Consider the following 16,893-nt stretch of genomic DNA (forward strand, 5'->3'; position numbering starts at 1 on the left):
ACTCTGAAGGCGGAAAGGGCAGTTGGCACAACTAGGGAGGCAGAGAGCAAAGAACCCAGATTACAACAATCCAGGAAAAGAATAAGGAGACATTTCCGAGGCTATATTAGAAAGAAAGAAGCAGCAGGAGTTGGCAAGAGATTGTAGGTATTAAGAAGAGGCGCCAAAGATGATTCTAATGTTTTTATCACATGGACAGTCACAGAGTTGGTGGCAATGGGTCAGTTTGGTAAAGGGGAGAATTCAAGAAAGATGAAGAAAAGCTGTTTTGCCATGTGTAATTTAAGATGTCAACCAGAGGCCCAGTGTAATATATGGAAAGATGCTCTATTTAACCTGACTAGAGAGGGAAAGCTCGGATGCCACGAAGACAGGTTACTGTGACACATACACGTTTGTATGTCAAATGACTGATCTTAGAAAATTCTCCTTCCCTCAATTCTTGGAGCCATTTCGGAGCTTCTGGACTACGACTCCCAGGAGGCCCTGCGCCACGCCCCACTTCGCGCCTCCGGAAAGGCATCCCGTGAGTCTCCGGGCGCAGAACTCCGCCTCCGCCTCCGCCTCCGCCGCTGGGGGCGGGGCGACGTCGGACTCCAGGAATGCGCGCTTACGCACTTCCTCCCCGGGTCGGGGCCGAATCCCAGCATGGCGGGTTCGAGTCCCGCCTCCTGACTGTAGCTACAAGCCCCTGAGTCCGGGGTGGGGCGCATTTGCCGGATAACCTCTCCACAGCGAGGGGCGGCGGCACACGTTGGACTTCACCATGGAGGACTACCTGCAGGCTTGTCGAGCTGCTTTGCAGGTAATGCACTCCTGTCTGTGACTGTGAGAATGGAGCGATGATGTGGGCTGTGGGGAGGGTCTGTGTGGAGGGAACACGGAATTGTGGGCTCGGGGCTTGGGGACCAGAGCAGTGGGGAACGCGAAGCTAGCTCTTGACAGTGGGAATACAGCTCAGTCTCCCCATGTTTGGCCCCTTGCTTTTGGGGTCTGCCAGAGAGCGGGGAGGAAAATCGTGGGTCTGGGTCCTGCATCTGAGCCTCTGCCCGCTGTCGCCTGGGTCAGTTCCGGCAAAAGGTCCAGGGCTGCGCCGCCGCCAGGGGTGCCCCGGAGCTGTGTGTGTTCCTTTCTCCCCGCCCCTCTTGCAGTGCTCCGCTCTCGAGGCCTCCTTGGCCCACTGGCCTCCAGGTGAACCCCGGGGGTACCTGTGCTCCTGACTTTATTGCCACTGAACGAGGTTTCTGTCTGGCGGGCCTGACTCATCCTAGAATAGAGAGGTGGTCGTGGGGTTGTCATTTAAAGCTGTTTTTATGATCAGCCTACACAAGACACCAGGCATATCTGTTCACCCCCAACCTGCATTGGTTTGCCAACAGTTTTTCTTCCGTGGCCTTAAGGCACACCGATTACATAACCCCCCCACCCTCTCCCCACCCCCCACCCCCGCCTGGAAGATAAGCACAAAGTGTGTTTGGAATCAAAACTATAAACACGACTCTTGAGGGCTTTGTGGCTTATTTTCGGTGCTCTCTGAGCCAGTTGGACTCTCCCGCCATGCAGACTGGGCATGCAGCGTTCGGCTGCTATCCTCAGCAGCAGAAAGCTGGCCCGGAGAGGTTCCAGGAGGTCGCCTGTCCCCCTTCCCCCCCATCCCACCCCCACTTCAAGTTACACTGTCCCTGTGGAAACTTAGACAGATGTGTGACTTCGCCTTCCTTTCTAAGTATCTTAAGCTGCGACTACCCCTGGGCCATAGATTCTGGTCTTTGACAAATCCTGAAAGTCACCTGATTTCTCCTGCAGCATTAGCTGCTGGCATAAATGCAGGTCCTCACCTGAAGAATGGGGGTGAAGTTCAGTTTTAACACCAATTAACACCAGTTACTTGTGAAATACAAATTTGGGGAAAGTTGTTATAATGCCTACGGCGATTTGGAACCGATTCATTTTGGTTACCTCCAGTTTCTACCACCGGGAACGCATGAGAGGACTAATGTAGAGTCTTTGCGGCACCATTCCTAGTGTTAAGCATTGGATCTGCCCCCACACACACACACACACACACAACCTAGATGACTGGTCTCTCCCACCATTTGATCTGAAACCCTTGGACCTGAAACCACCAAATAGCATTTCCTTGCATGCATCTATCCCCCAGCATCTGCCCTCCAGAGGTTAACAGTATACAGAGGGTGCCAAAAAAGGGGCGATTTTCTACAGCAGTATGAAGCTGAAAACACTGGATTTTTCTAATATTGCTGGTATCCTGACCTTTCTGTGTCTGCATTCATTCCCCAAGGGGCAAGGTTTAGATCTTAATTTTTCCGAACGTGTGAACTTGAGCGTTGAGGTTGTAGCTTAGAACTCTTCCTCATCACACAGCCTAGCCGAGGCCAGGTGGAGGGGGGTGAGGGGGGTAAGAAAATTAGACTCGAGGGATATTAGTGAGGGAACAACAATAATTTAGATTGCTTTTAATTACAGAAGCTGTAAATGTAGATGGTGAAAACATTTTAATACAAAAAGGATATGAAATGAAAAAGATTCGTTTTCTTCTCCCCATTCATTCCCCAGAGGCCACACTTGTTTCTTGTGTCAAGAAGACATGAGTAAGAGACACTTAAATTTGAGTGTTTCCATTTTAGCTTTTTTTTTTTTTTTTGTAGTTTAACTTGTAGGGAATTGTGAATGCTTGACTTTTACACAAGATGGAAACGGCTGATAACCCAGCCAACTCTCTTGTTGATACCATATTTTTAGCATTTGATACCAGAGGAATTTTCCGCAGCCTCTGCTCCAATGACAGTAAGGTTGTTCCATTTAAAAGAAATCCTGGTTAACAAAATGTCCTGTTCATGGTGTCTCATCCCTAGTGGGGAAGAATCTTTGCTTCAGGGTGGGGCTGTACTCAAGTTCAGGTGCAAGTTCTGAAGCCTTCCGATAATCAATCTGTGTTGTCCACACTTCCTCAGGCTTGAGGCAGGAACCGGGAGTGGTTGGCTTTCCGTAGAAATGTACAGTCCTGGGATCGCAATCGGTCAGTCCCCCTCTCTGCTGGGAGGGCTTCTCTGTCTCTGGCTTCTTGTCTCTTTTTTTACCCTCCCCTATTAACTATTTTGTGGGGTAGGCATCAGACCACATTCAGCTTCAGGAGGGAAGTGGTTTTCTTTGCCAGCACTCTCCCCCCCCCCCGACCCCCCCAGACCACAAAGAACATCAGGATATAGTCATTCCAAGTAGTGGCTTGTTGTTGTTTTAAAGAAAAAAAAAGTTCATATTTACTTGTGGCTCTGAGATTGGATTTCTTCCGTTGGCAGCTCAGGTTTCCTCATGCTCTAAGTAGAGCTATATTTGCTCTGGACTCTTCTGCGGATGGTCAGAAAACAGGCTGTTTGGCTTGTGCCTTAAGCTGGCGGGGATGGGGTGAGGGTGAAGAGTTGCCCCTGTTTTTCCTAAATGGCAGGAGAATGTTGCCTTCTACACCCGTTTGCCCAGGGAAGCCTTCATTTATTCTGACGTGATCCTTAGTTGCACCTTTTTTCATTCACAAGAGACTCCTGGTTTGAACAACAAAGCACATGGCTGCCTACCTGGCGAGCTATGTTAGGGATCAGAACCCAGGAAAAGATAGTGAGTTGCTTAAGGTAGAAGTTAAGCTCCCTGTGACAGCCACGGGTGCTGACAGCTGGAGGTCTAGAGGAGGGGGGTTGCTCTGGCCTGGGTGGTGTTCGGAAGAGAGGGGGCTTTGGACAGCGCCTGACCGGGTGGGGAGGCAGAGGGCCCGGAAGGGAGCTGTCTTTCCTACTACAGGGTGGGCACTTCTGTGCTGTCTCATTGACTCCTCGGAACACCCTCATGAAATTGGTTGCAGTAGTATCCTCATGGAAAACACGGAATCATGCGGCTTACGGAGGCCAGGATTCCACCGCAAGGAAGACGCAGAGCTGGGATTCAACCCCAGTCTGGTCTTTACAAAGGGGAGCTCCGCTGCTTTCAGACAGAGCAGGACAGACGGGGCTGGGCCCGAGCACATCTCATTTCGCGGGTAGTGACCAGACCAGCGGGCTGCGGGAATGGGGGGTGCTGCACAGGATGGCAATGCCACCATCTCCCTCGGTCACTCGTACTCCAAGATGTGCTAAAGGTCCCACAGCACTATTCCTTTTGCAGTAGTTTCTTCTGGCTGCTGGCTGAGCTTGGCTGAGCGCAAAGGGTTATTAGCCTCCCCCTGGAACTCATTTCCCCTCAGCCCAGAGCCGTGGCGTGTGTATTTGCTCCCTGCTTTCCGCTTTGCTGCTCAACCTTCTGTCGATGCTGGAGGCCTGATCCAGCCTGACTCTGCTGCCACTGGAATGAAGCAGTACTACCGTGTTTCCCCGGAAATAAGACCCAACCGGAGAATAAGCCCTAGCATGATTTTTCAGGAGGACATCCCCTGAACATAATCCCTAATGCGTCTTTTGGAGCAAAACTTAATATAAGACCCGGTATTATTTTTGGGGAAACACGGTAATACGAGTGAGACTGGGAAAAGTTCTCCGAGGGCCCAGCAATAGGTCTTTCCCCTTTGCTCTGCCTTTTCTCCGTTCCTCTTACCTTTTTCTCCACCATCAGGGGCTATGGCCACCCGTGTTTGTATATTAGCTCTATAGAGAACATAGTGCCACTCCCCTTACTGCGTCAGCGAGCGACTTATCTGTGTAGCCACTTATCTCAAGTGCTTTGTTCCTGCTTTGGTCCACAGCCATCTGGGCAGTGCTTGGTATCCAGGAAACAGAGTGGCCTTCTCTGGTGTCAGGAGGAGGAATTGCGAGTCAGCGGAGTTACTCTAGGACTGGGGTCTTGGGTACAGAGTTTCTCATATTGTGTTGGAAAAGAGTTTAATATTGAAAAGAGTCCCCCATGCTGTTCAGTTGGAACGGGTCTTGGCTGCCAGCCTCTTAGGCTTAGGGGAACGGCACAGGGCAGAACCTCAGGACAAACTTTCCCCAGAGGCCCTGCGCCCCAAATCTTGACAGATGACCTCTGCCTTTTGTTCTTCTTTCTTAGCGGTGGGAGTAGGAGGTGAGAAAGAGGGTGGTTTAAAAACAAGAACCTAGTGAGTTACTAGATAAGGCAATTCCTACCACCAGAAATCTTCTGAAATTGCGCCTTTCTGGCTATAGCTTTCTGGGGGGTGGCGCAAGCAGGTAACAGCCAATACAGGGAAAATGATTCTAGGTTCCCTTAGACTTCCTTTTCCTAAAGTTATGTGATTGATAACTGTTCATTCCTATGTTTTTCTCCCCTGAATCCCTTGCCCACTTTTCTAAACTCTTCCATCTTGTAAATCTTCCCTGGTTGAAGAAGCCAGAGTGTGGATTTTCAGCTTTCTGTCACGCAGTAGTTCTCAACCAGGGGTGATCTTGCCCCCCAGGGAATGTTTGGCAATCTGGAGACATTTGATTGTCTGGGGGTGCTGCTGGCATCTAGTGGGTAGAGGCCAGGGAAGCCTGTCAGGCCCAGGACGGCCCCCACCACAAAGTAGTACCCAGTCTGAAATGGCAAGAGTACTGAAATTAAGAAACACTGCTGTAACAGGTGGATCTCATTGGGTCTCGCTTTTCCCTTCGTCTCTCAGAAGCAAAGTGATCAGAGAGAATTCTTGTGCCCTAAGCTAAGCCGTGTACCTTATGGTCTCATCCTACCTGGCAGAATGCTCATACCTGGGATGAAATCATAATCCTTAAAGTACCGATGTCTTCAGATCGGTGCTTGAGGACGAAATGATTAGTTCATGCTCGTAAAAATATTAGCACGGTGCACGGCCCACAAGTCAATGTTTCAAAATAAAACCAAACCCCTGTCTCTGCTATTGTGGGCACTGGAGGTTTTAATGCATATAATTTAAAACTGATAGTTAGGAAGGTGCAGAGGAGCAGGTTAATAAAAAGCTGCTCCCTCCTCAGACTTCTTCCAGCAGCTGGACTTCCCAAAGCTTTATATCCACGAGTGCCAGCCGGCGCAGCTGTTCTCACTTTCATCTCAGCCTGCTGGGAAAGCGTCTGCTTCCCGGGCTGCGAGTGTTGGTTGTATCTGGTTATCGTTGAGGCTCCTCAGGGAAGGGGACTGCTCATGGACCAGTGGATCATGGACTAGACCTTATTTTTACCTTATTTTCCAAGTCTGTTTGCCTAGTCTTATGATTTAGAAGTGGAAGGACTCTTCCCTATTTTGAAAATGGGAACAAACAAACCAGGGTTGATACGGCTTCAGTGCCTCAGCTCCCCCAGATGCCCTGCCGTTGACTCCTCCTCATGTGCCCAAAGCCACATGAGAAATCAGAGTATTCTCTGTCTCCTGCTGTTCTTCCGTAAGTTAACATTCGAGGGGACAGTGTAGCGGAGAAGAAAGGACACTTTCCCACTAACTGGCTGTGTGTGGAATGCTCAAAACTCCACTAAAACCTGGGCGCCCTCTCAGCTAACGTCCTCATCCATGAGGTGGGGACCCCTCAGATGACCTGGCCTCCCTCCTCTGTGAAGATGAGTGAGGGGATGTGTGTCAGGCAGGTGGAAGTGGGTAATGATGCTTCTGCGCATGTCCCTTCCTCCTTCCTCCCCAGGAGTCCCGACGGCTGCACGTTGTGCTGGGAAATGAAGCGTGTGACTTGGACTCCATGGTGTCAGCTCTCGCCCTGGCGTTTTACCTGGCAAAGGTGAGTACTTAAGTGAAAAGATGTGGATTCAACACCCAGCTCTGCTGCCTGACGCCGTTTAGTCTTGGGTAAGTTCAACCCCTTAACTTTGCCGAGTCTCATGTCACCCTCTGTCAAGCCCGAAATGATACCATTTTACAGTGTTGCCGTGAGGATCAAATGAGTACGTGTATCTGGCCGCATTGTAAAGCATAAAGCTCTAGGCAGACAGTTTGTTACCGAGTTCCTCAAGGGTAGCGGTGATCTGGTGCGAATTCCTCATGCCATGTGGCAGTTCTGGAAGACCGAGAATCCCTTGTCCGTGTCATCTAGAACTACTAGGTCTTTTCCTTGAGTTAACTTGTTGACCTTCATGTTATTGCTGAGAAGGAGAGAGGTCAAGCGCTGGCCTTCTGTTTTCATCCACTGGGTCACTGTGGCTTCGGGGAAGGCAGTAACTTACCCAAGAACATGTCTCCCTGGGTCCCAATAGTCTTGTTCTGTTTCCTGTTTGTGCCAAAACACTGCCATGGCTTCTTTTCACTTTCCTCTCTAGACGACAGAGGCGGAGGACGTTTTCGTGCCAGTTTTAAATATCAAACGTTCGGAGCTACCTCTACGAGGGGACAGCGTCTTCTTCCTTCAGAAGATGCACATTCCAGAGTCCCTCCTGATTTTCCGGGACGAGATTGACCTCCATGCCTTGCGCCAGGCTGGCCGTCTCACCCTCACACTTGTTGACCATCATGTCTTACCCCCGTAAGTGGCCGGAGGTTCAGCTGATAGTTACCAAGGGCTTTGTTGCCCTGTGATGAGGAAAACAGAAAGAGAGAAAGAATTTTTGCTCTCGGAGATCTCACAGGCTAATCGTAATTGATGGGTCATATCAGATACAGAAAAAAAGCAAAATTATTTCCTACACAAGGCAGGATCTCATTAGTGTCTGTTTAACAAAAGTGCACACCTACCATAATTCCATCCCTAGTTTAGGACTAGAAGAAACTGCCGACGAAGCACCACAAGTGGAGACCTTCCTGTCTGCCTGGCTCCTGCTAGTAGTAAAATGTATAGTTTTTTCCTGAGCCCAGTGGTTATGGCAGGACTTTGACAGAGGGTAGCCTCAGGGCGTGGGTCCAGCCATCCATTCACTCATTAATAAACTTCTGTTCAGAGGATGCAGGTGAGACAGAGTCCATGATTTCAAGAAGCTTTCAGTCAGGAAGAATCAACTAGGCAAACAGGTCCTTGTAATGGGTTTAGAGTTAAGGGATAAGTGTCCCTCTAGGGGGCAGTGGTTGTGTGTGTGTGGAGTGGTTACAGAGTTGCCCCTTGATCTCAGCCTTGAAAGAGGACTAGGAGTTTCCTCAGGGAATGGGGAACCCAGGTACGTAGGGAAAACATCCAGGCAGAGAGCGAGATTCGAATAAGCAGAGGCAGGCAGGCATGAAGTAGCGTGGTGAATTGTGAGCGCTGGAATTTGTTTTGCATGGCTGGAGCGTAAACTATGAGGGAGAAGTAGGACATAGAAAAAAGATAAGACTAGAGAGGTGGGCGGGGTCAGAGCCTGGACACCTCGTGGGTCCTGCCAAGGAGATTAGACTTTGCTTTAGGACAGTGGGGGACTAATGTTAGTTGTACTTATCCCAGGTCCTAAACTCATCAAACCTGCATTCTTCAAATGATCACTCAGGTAGCATCGTGGAGGACAGCTTAGGAAGACCCAGGACCGGAAGCAGGTGTTTGGTTACAAAACTATTGGAATAGTCCAGATGAGACACTGGGGGCCTAGAATAAGACAGTAGCAGACGGTTGGCAAGGAGGGGATTGAGACAGAAGCCACAGGATCTGGTGAGCTGCCTGGAATCGGGGTATGAAGCGAATTGAGGGAAGAGGAGAGATTTAGATGTTTGGTATCAAGGGTATCATTTGGAAAGACAGCCCTAAAGGACATCAGATATGTGAGGAAGGTCTTGGTGGCAGACACTTTGCCAGATTACACAGGACCTATTGAAAGATGACGTCAGTTATAACACTGGAGAACTGAGAGGAGTGAGTGAGAGGTAGACGGGACCAGAGGTCTACGTGTTGGCCTGAGACGCCTGTATTTTGCTTCATGAGTGACGTGGGAATTGGTCAGAAGCAGCGGAATGCTCCTACCTTTCTTTCTTTCTCTTTCCCCCGCACCCCACCCTCTACCCCACACAGAAGTGACGCAGCCCTAGAGGAAGCAGTAGCAGAGGTGCTCGACCATCGGCCCATCGAGCAGAAACGCTGCCCTCCCTGCCATGTTTCGGTGGAGCTGGTGGGGTCCTGCTCCACCCTGGTGACAGAGCGGATCCTGCAGGGGGCACCAGAGATCTTGGATTGGCAGACCGCAGCGCTTCTGCACGGTGAGAGTGGCTTGGTTGGGGCCTGACTAGTTAGTTCCTCTATTCCTATCCCAGAGAAGGGAGAGTGGAAAAGTCTAGACTCTTCCAGCTGGACCGTACCCTCTCAGAGCCATTCAGGCCATTCATAGCAAAGAATAGGAGTCTTTCAGGACACAATTAGGTGCTAGAGGCTTGGGATACTTTGTTGTTTAAAGGCCTAGGGGATACTTTATTGGAAAAAGCAGAAAGGAAGCCCAGGACAGCGGACTCAGGAGCTGCCTTAGCCCCACAGCATAATGCAAAGAGGGGTAGCCGAAGAAGCAGGACACAAATTCTCATGCTCTTTCTGCCCAGGAAATAACTACTCTGTTTCCCCGAAAATAAGACCTAGCCATGCGTCTTTTGGAGCAAAAATTAATATAAGACCCGGTCTTATTCTACTATAATATTTTACTATATTTTACTATAATATATAATATTTTACTATACTATACTATAATATTTTACTATAATATAAGACCGGGTCTTATATAATATAACATATAGTATAGTGTGATATGATATAATATGTAATATAATACTGGGTCTTATATTAATTTTTGCTCCAAAAGGTGCATTAGAGCTGATTGTCCAGCTAGGTCTTATTTTCGAGAAACACGGTATCTATGTGACTTGGAGGAAATCTCTTAACCTTTTTATTCTCATTTTCTCCATTTGTGGGAAAAAAGACAGCAAAAGAGTTCGACTAGACTCCCTTTTCCAACTTATAAGATTCTTCACTGGAATTTGGCCTGCAGAAGACAGAGGTCCTCTCTCTGACTAGGTTTCACAATCTCCTAGGACTGAGGTGCTCAGGCTTCCTTTCTTCCTTTTCCCCACTTCCCTGCCTGCGTTTGAGTTCGGATTTGGGCCGTCGTTCTCAGGACATAGTCCCAGTTTCTTGTTTTCAATGAGTTTGCTGCGCCGTCTCCTCTGTATCACGTCCTTTTGCTTGGAGGATTGCGTGTGTTCTAGGGGTCGTGCGTGGAGGGCCACAAGACCTGAGTTCCACCATGTCCCTTCTCCCCAGGAACAATCATCCTAGACTGTGTCAACATGGACCTTACCATTGGGAAGGCAACCCCAAAGGACAAGAAATACGTGGAGCAACTGGAGGCCCTCTTCCCAGATCTGCCCGAGAGAAAAGACATCTTTGATTCTCTGCAAAAGGCAAAGTTTGATGTGTCAGGTGGGAAGGGGTGAACTGACGTCTCTCCTGCCCAGGTGTGGAAATGGCGGGAGCATCACCAAGACAACTTCATACTATGCGTAATGATTAAACTTCATGCTGGGGAGAACCGAGGTGGTGTGCGAGCGATCAGGCACTGATCAGTCGTTGACGGGATTGTTCTGTGTGAGCTGTTGTGGGGGAAGAGGAAGAGAAGGAGGAGGAGGAGGAATAGAGTAAGAGTCTCGGAGTTTCCAGTCTAATCAGAATATAGACATAGAAATAAAATATGCCAAAAGAATACTAAATTATCAGAGTGAGAGCTGGAAGCAGAAGAAATATACCAAAGTGAATATACCAAGGACAAAGAAAGAGAACAAAAAAAATCTTCCATAATTTTCTACCCAGCTACTACCTCTTGACGTATAGAAAGAAAAGTGCCACATGTACTTTTAGACAATGAAAAAAACACAGAAAGGGGGAGAATCCTAAGCAAAAGGCTCCCTTCTTCCTTTTATCCTTCTCTCTCTTGTTCTAATGGTAACTATTGTGACCCAGTAATTTAAAGTAATTTTGATTATCTAATGACATTCTCAGTTACCAGTCCTTTCATTGCCCCAAAGAGAGGCTGTGTTCTTCCTCTTCCTTGGCCCATCTTGGTATCCTCACCTTCCTGGTCTTAGGGCCCTGGGCTCTTTGACCCCAAGTCTCACATCTGCTTTCTAGGACTGACCACCGAGCAGATGCTGAGAAAGGACCAGAAGACCATCACCAGACAAGGCCTCAAGGTGGCCATTAGTGCAATATATGTGGACTTGGAGGTAAGAGCAAGGTGTAGCTGTGGTGGGCACGAAAACCTTCAGTTAGGGAGGTACTCTTGCCCCTCACGCCTGGCTCTCCTCCGGAGGACATCTCGTACCTTCCTGCGTCTCTCCGTCTCTGTCACTCCCACAGTTTCCTGGTTTTCCTGCCTGCACTTTTGCGCCCCTACAAACCATTCTCCCCACAGCAGCCGGAGCGATCTTGATACGTCAGGTAGATCACACCGCCCCTCCCTTTACCGCCTTTTCAGTGGACTTCTAATAACATGCAAAGGCCTGGCTGTGGTTACAGCGCCCTCCTTGGTCTGGCCCTTGTCTTTCTCTCCGACCTCACGTCACTCCAGCCCCACTTCCCCACTCCTGCCCTCACAGTACTGCAGCCACACTGGCTTGCTTTCTGTTCCTCGGCGCCATTAAGCTCATGCCCATTTCAGGGCCCTTGCACTCGCTTTTCCCTGTGCAGCGCCGGCTTCTCCGTCTCACTGAGCACAGGTGTCCCCTCTTTTAAGAAGTTCTTCCTGACCGTCCTCACTGAAATGATACCCTCCCCACTCAGAAATCTCTAGCACTTATCTTACTTTGTTTTCCTCGTAGCACTTAACACACTGGAATAATCATATTTCATGTTTTCCTTGCTTATTGTCTCTGTTCCTCTGCTGGTGTATCAGCCCCGCCAGAGGGAGGACCCTGCTTCTTGGGTTTGGTTGGGTTGTGTCTCTAGCACCTTTGCCAATGCCTGGCACTCAGTGGCTGCTCAATAAACTTTGTGAAATGGGTGAATGAGTAGAATTTTGATGCTTGATATCTGAAGTGGTATTTGAATTCCTGGTTCCACATCATATGGGTTTAAATCGTTCGACAACCTGATCTGAACACATACTCTCATAGTCTGCACAGCTTTCTACTAAATGCCGTGTACAAATGCTAAAACACTAAATAAAACAAAATAGCATGACCTCTTCCCTTACGACTCATAACCTAGTTTGGAAAACAGACATAAGAACTGAAAAGGCTTACCAAGTCCCATAAGCACAAAGCAAACTAACACATTAAAAGGGCCAAAGGGAGAGAGAAGCCATGATCAGAAACAGGTGGGGGTGCTCTCCATTGGGGGATCCACTGGGGGAAACACTGCGTGAGATGTTGGAGATGAGCATAGATTGGCAAAGGATGAAGAGCCAAGGATGCAGTTGTCACGTGTCTATTCTTATTTGTGTGCCCCGTTGTTCCATTTTGGAATTAAAATACCCAAACGGCAAAGACCTTTGATTGCAAGAACAGGGGAATTTTTGTAATTCCTAAAACAACCATGTTTGGTAAATGTTTCATCCTCACTTTACAGACGAGGAAACTTAAGTCCAGGGCGGTTAACCTAACTCTTTGAACATAATGCTTAGCTATAGGTAATAGAGCTGATTTTCAAACCAATTCTATCTGAACCCAAAGCCCATCTTCTCCCCACTCTACACACTGCCTCCCAGCACAGAGTACATCCAGGTACTTCTTCTGGCGTACCAGTCCCAGGGTAACGTGCAGAGAGAGAAACCCTTCCTAAGCGTGTTGTGTTGGTGGTGACAGTGAGGGGCCAGCTGTCGTCCTCAGCTCTGTCCATTTCTTCTCTTCCAGGCCTTCCTGCAGAGGTCTGGTCTCATTGCAGACCTCCGTGCTTACTGCCAGGCTCACAGCTACGATGCCCTGGTTGCCATGACGATCGTTTTCAACCCTCACAATGAGCCAGTGAGGCAGCTGGCTATTTTCTGTCCCCATGCAGCCCTCCGAATGACGGTGAGTCTCTGTCCCTTCTCCATCCCGAAGGCCCTGCGGCGCTCTGCCTATACGCGCTGCCCTCTGTGGTAAGACCTCTCCTTGGTTCTTATGTTGACACAGGTCCTTCGTATTCCCAAAATCTCCCCTCTCCGCTTTTTCCCATTCTCTACATACGTGAATACCCTTAATCATTGTTGAGAAAGGGAGATTCCAAAGAGAATTAGAGACACGGTTCCTACTTAGAAGGAACTTAAAATCGGCTTCAAAGAAAATAAATTTGGAGTTAAGACTTGGTGTAATCTTTGATTCCCACCCCTGAAAATCGATTCTTTCTTTTTTTTTTTTTTTTTTTACCCTATTGTCTTGAAAATGGAAACACAAGAGAAAGCTTTTCTGCTACTTACCTGTGCAGCAATTAATTACTCTTGTTTAGCGCTGACTGTTGAGAAGTGGTCTGGGAGCAGGTTTGTTTTCTTGCCTGATCTGCCATGTGGTCCCCTTGCCCTCCTCCTCCCCTTTCTTTTCCTCTGTTGGTTACTCATTAGCCCAGAGGAGAATTTAAAAGTGGACGTAAGGCGGTCCAGGGGCTCTTTGGGCTGCTTGGCTGTGTGAGAACTGCCAGACTGGTGACTACAGCCAGAGAACCCTCTGAGCCCGCGAAAGGTACGTCTGCCCCCCTCCACCTCTCTCTGCCTGCCTTCTCCTACAGGAAACAAGTGTCACTTCACTCAGTGGAAGGTAGTTTGGTCCTGTGGAAAGAACTAGTTTCTAAAGGCAGGTAGACATGCTTTTCTGTCTCCGTTTGCCACTTCCGTGCTCTTTGAGCTAAGGCAAGTCAGTTGACTTCTGAGTCTGTAAGTGGCATGATATTACCTACTCAGTAATCAGTCTGATGTAACATTAAACACAATATCGTGTAAAGTATATTGCTGGGCACAGTCAGCACTCGGTGCCAGGTGGCTCTTACCAGCGTGTCATGAAGGAAAGGGTCCCTCGGCTGATAGAAGTGCCTGTCCCCACTGTGTCCCCACCACAGCCTGGCTGTGCTGGGCCACAGGAGGCCTCTCCCACTGTCCGTGCCATTGCCGCTCTCCCTCTTGTTGGGACAGTATAACACAGCGATTTCGAGCATTGCCTTTGCTGACAGACCTAGGCTCCAGTGTCAGCTTTGCTTCCTTCAAGCTCTGACTTTAGCCAAGTTACCTAATCTGTCTAAGCCTCAGTTTCCCTCCCTGTAAATGAGAGTAATGGTAATACCAATCTTATAAGGGAGTTGTGAGGATTCCAAGAGAGACTATTGGTAAATGGCCAGACGTGGCACCGTGCCTGGCCTACGTCCCACCCCACTTTGATCTGTTCATTCATTCCGCCCTGATTCTTTCCCGACCTCAGTAGAGGTCTGTCCTGTCCCAGCTAAGGCTAGAGTTCAAGTTTTTGAGCCCAGGAATACACTTGGAAACAACAAGTATCCTCCTAACAACAAGTGTTAGGAGCTGGGGGGCCTGGGTTCTGGTTCAGATTCCACCATCATCTACACAATTTTGTTCATCTCTCGGGGCTTTGGTTGACTTCATAATAAAATGAAGTCTATGGTCTCAAGTGTTTCTTCTGTTTCTGAAATACTAGATGTATTAGCTGATGTGCCTTTGGTTGCAAGCAATGAAACTGAACTCTAGGTGACTTAATAAAAAAACCGTGTTCTCCTCTGTAAGAGAAGCCTGTACCTGGGAAGCCTCAGCTCTTTGCCTCAGCCACCGCCTTATATACCATTTCCCCATCTTGTCTCCCCTTTAGATCTGTGGGGTCCTGGAATGCTCCCAGTCTCCGTCCCTGAAGCTGACCCCTGTCCCAAGCAGCCACCCCAACCTCCAGGCCTACGTCCAAGGCAACACCCAGGTCTCTCGGAAGAAATTTCTGCCTCTGCTCCAGGAAGCCCTGTCAGCGTATTTTGACTCCATGACAATCCCTTCGGGGCAGCCTGAGACAGGGGGTGTGTCCAGGGAGCAGGTAGACAAAGAATTGGACAGGGCAGGTACCCCGCTGATTCCTGGACTGAGTCAAGATGAGGAGGACCCCCCACTGCCCCCCACACCCATGAACAGCTTGGTGGATGAGTGCCCTCTGGATCAGGGGCTGCCGAAACTCTCCGCCGAGGCCATCTTTGAGAAGTGCAGTCAGATCTCGCTGTCACAGACCACCGGTGCCTCCCTGTCCAAGAAGTGACTGTTGGGACAGGCGAGCATAGCGAGAGAAGTTGCTTGAACCATGTTTTGAGACGTTTGCATGTTTTGAGACGTTTCAGCAATTGTCTTCGTTGCTCCAGGATCTGGTGGATTGTGGTCATAAACCTGGGAGGAGAAAGAAGTACAAGAAAGCAGCTGCTTCAGGAGTGGCTTTCTGCCTTTCCACCCCCCCCACCCGTCTCTACCAATCAAATTTTATTATTTAATTTAATGATTTAAGTCTGCACTGACTCTCCTACATCTCATTTGCCAGGGGCACAGAGAACGTGTGCCCCAGAAGTGCCCTCCACGAGGCTCTTTCCGGTGTCTCATGGAACCACACGCTTACGGTCTCCATGTATTCACTTATTCTCTGGTGAAGTCAAGTATTTATTACTGAGCACCTACTTCAAGCTAGGTAGAAACATGGAGTGCTTTGGAAACTCTTCTTCCAGTTTTCAGCCGTTAGCAGATTTCCAACTTCGTGACCCCTCTCTCTGCCCCCAGCTAGGTAACGATGTCTGATTCTGAGGTGACGAAATTTCTGTTCTGAGCTTATTGTGACTCTTCCGGCATTACCGGGGAGCAGGGTAGAGGCCATTATCTTCTGTCCTGATCAGGTGGCCCGGCTCTCACTTTCTTTGGATTCCTCTCCCCCAAAGCCACGGGGAGCCTGAGGAGACCCAACAGACCCTGGTTCTGGAGTGCTCTGGGCCTAAGACTTCATAGACTCTTCCCAAAAGCCAGCAGAACTGCGTTAAGAGCCCGGGCTCTGTCCCCAGCCTTAGTGGGTCTGTCAGTTTCTTGTCTGTGTTATTCTCTTGCTCATATTAAGAGGAAGCCTGGAGTTCTGACACCAGCTGCCATGAACCATGAGTCTTTTGCGACGCTTTGTCTCTCTAGGTCTCATTTTCCCATCTATAACACCATGGACCTGGACGCAAACCTCTCTCGCGTTCTGTGATCTGCCTCTTGCCGCCATCCTTTCTCTCTGCATCTCTGAATGTTTTGGGTTTTATTTTTCTGTTTTCCCTGGGAATGCTCGGGGTCACCAGATTGTCTGTATTTATACGTGCTTGTGCCAAGGGACTCGGTCGGCCTCATGTAGCATGTACAGAGGTGCGTCTCAGACCTTAGTGACCGGCTGAGAGCTCCCTCCCCTGACTTGTTCGGCGTGTAGTCTCCTTTTCTCTTCAGACCTGTCCCCCTGTCCCCCCGACCCCCCGCAGCTCTATTCCACATAAGTTGCCAACAGTTTCACTGAGTAGTGGGGGGGTGTGACGCGTGGCGTCTTCATTGTAATGGGGGGCGGGCGGACTTCCTGCGGGGATGATGTGTGTAGCCATTGGAAGGTGAAAATAGTCGTGTGATTACTGAACCAAAAGAGTTTATGTTTTGTAATTTGGGTACTTTATTTTGCATTTTGTTAAAGTATTAAATTTTTTTTTCCTGTTTGGGGTCGTATTGTCTCTTTTTACAACTTATAATCAGGCCTTTGCCTCAGATCACTGTTTCAGCCTCCTCAAGTTTCATCTCCCTTCTTCCTGCTCTACTTCATGTTTTCCTTCCGTTGACTCTTTAGGAATAAGGCACAACAGTCTTCTGTCTCTCGTCACCCTCAGCCTTGCCTTTCATTTGTTTCTTCCTCCAGAACCCTCCTGAAAACATACTTCTGTGTTGCTGATTTTGCTTATGCTCAAAAGGTAGGGCCAACATAGTCTTAAAACCAAAGTGGGTTTTACTGTTGCCTTTTTGTCTTTTTTTTTTTTTAAGCAGCTTCCAGGTTATGAGGAGTCTGAGGAGGAGAACAAGTGGCCTTACTACATAA

The 16,893-nt window shown here is 48.8% G+C and overlaps 1 protein-coding gene across 2 annotated transcripts; it reads left to right on the plus strand.

The window, feature by feature from the left end:
- Positions 1-578: 578 nt before the first annotated feature.
- On the plus strand, positions 579-16,523 carry PRUNE1 (prune exopolyphosphatase 1). 2 transcript variants are annotated; one of them, XM_033092580.1, is made up of 8 exons: positions 579-805; positions 6,608-6,700; positions 7,236-7,438; positions 8,885-9,069; positions 10,118-10,276; positions 10,982-11,076; positions 12,703-12,861; positions 14,638-16,520. In XM_033092580.1, exons 1-8 carry the CDS (start codon positions 767-769, stop codon positions 15,064-15,066), a joined length of 1,362 nt encoding a protein of 453 aa, XP_032948471.1. In that variant the 5' UTR covers positions 579-766; the 3' UTR covers positions 15,067-16,520. The 2 variants fall into 2 exon arrangements, with proteins under 2 accessions (XP_032948471.1, XP_032948472.1); XM_033092581.1 differs by lacking the exon at positions 579-805 and having other exon boundaries at positions 6,642-6,768; positions 14,638-16,523.
- Positions 16,524-16,893: the final 370 nt, after the last annotated feature.

Source organism: Rhinolophus ferrumequinum, chromosome 22 (genome assembly GCF_004115265.2).
Source record: "Rhinolophus ferrumequinum isolate MPI-CBG mRhiFer1 chromosome 22, mRhiFer1_v1.p, whole genome shotgun sequence".
Lineage (NCBI taxonomy): Eukaryota > Metazoa > Chordata > Mammalia > Chiroptera > Rhinolophidae > Rhinolophus > Rhinolophus ferrumequinum.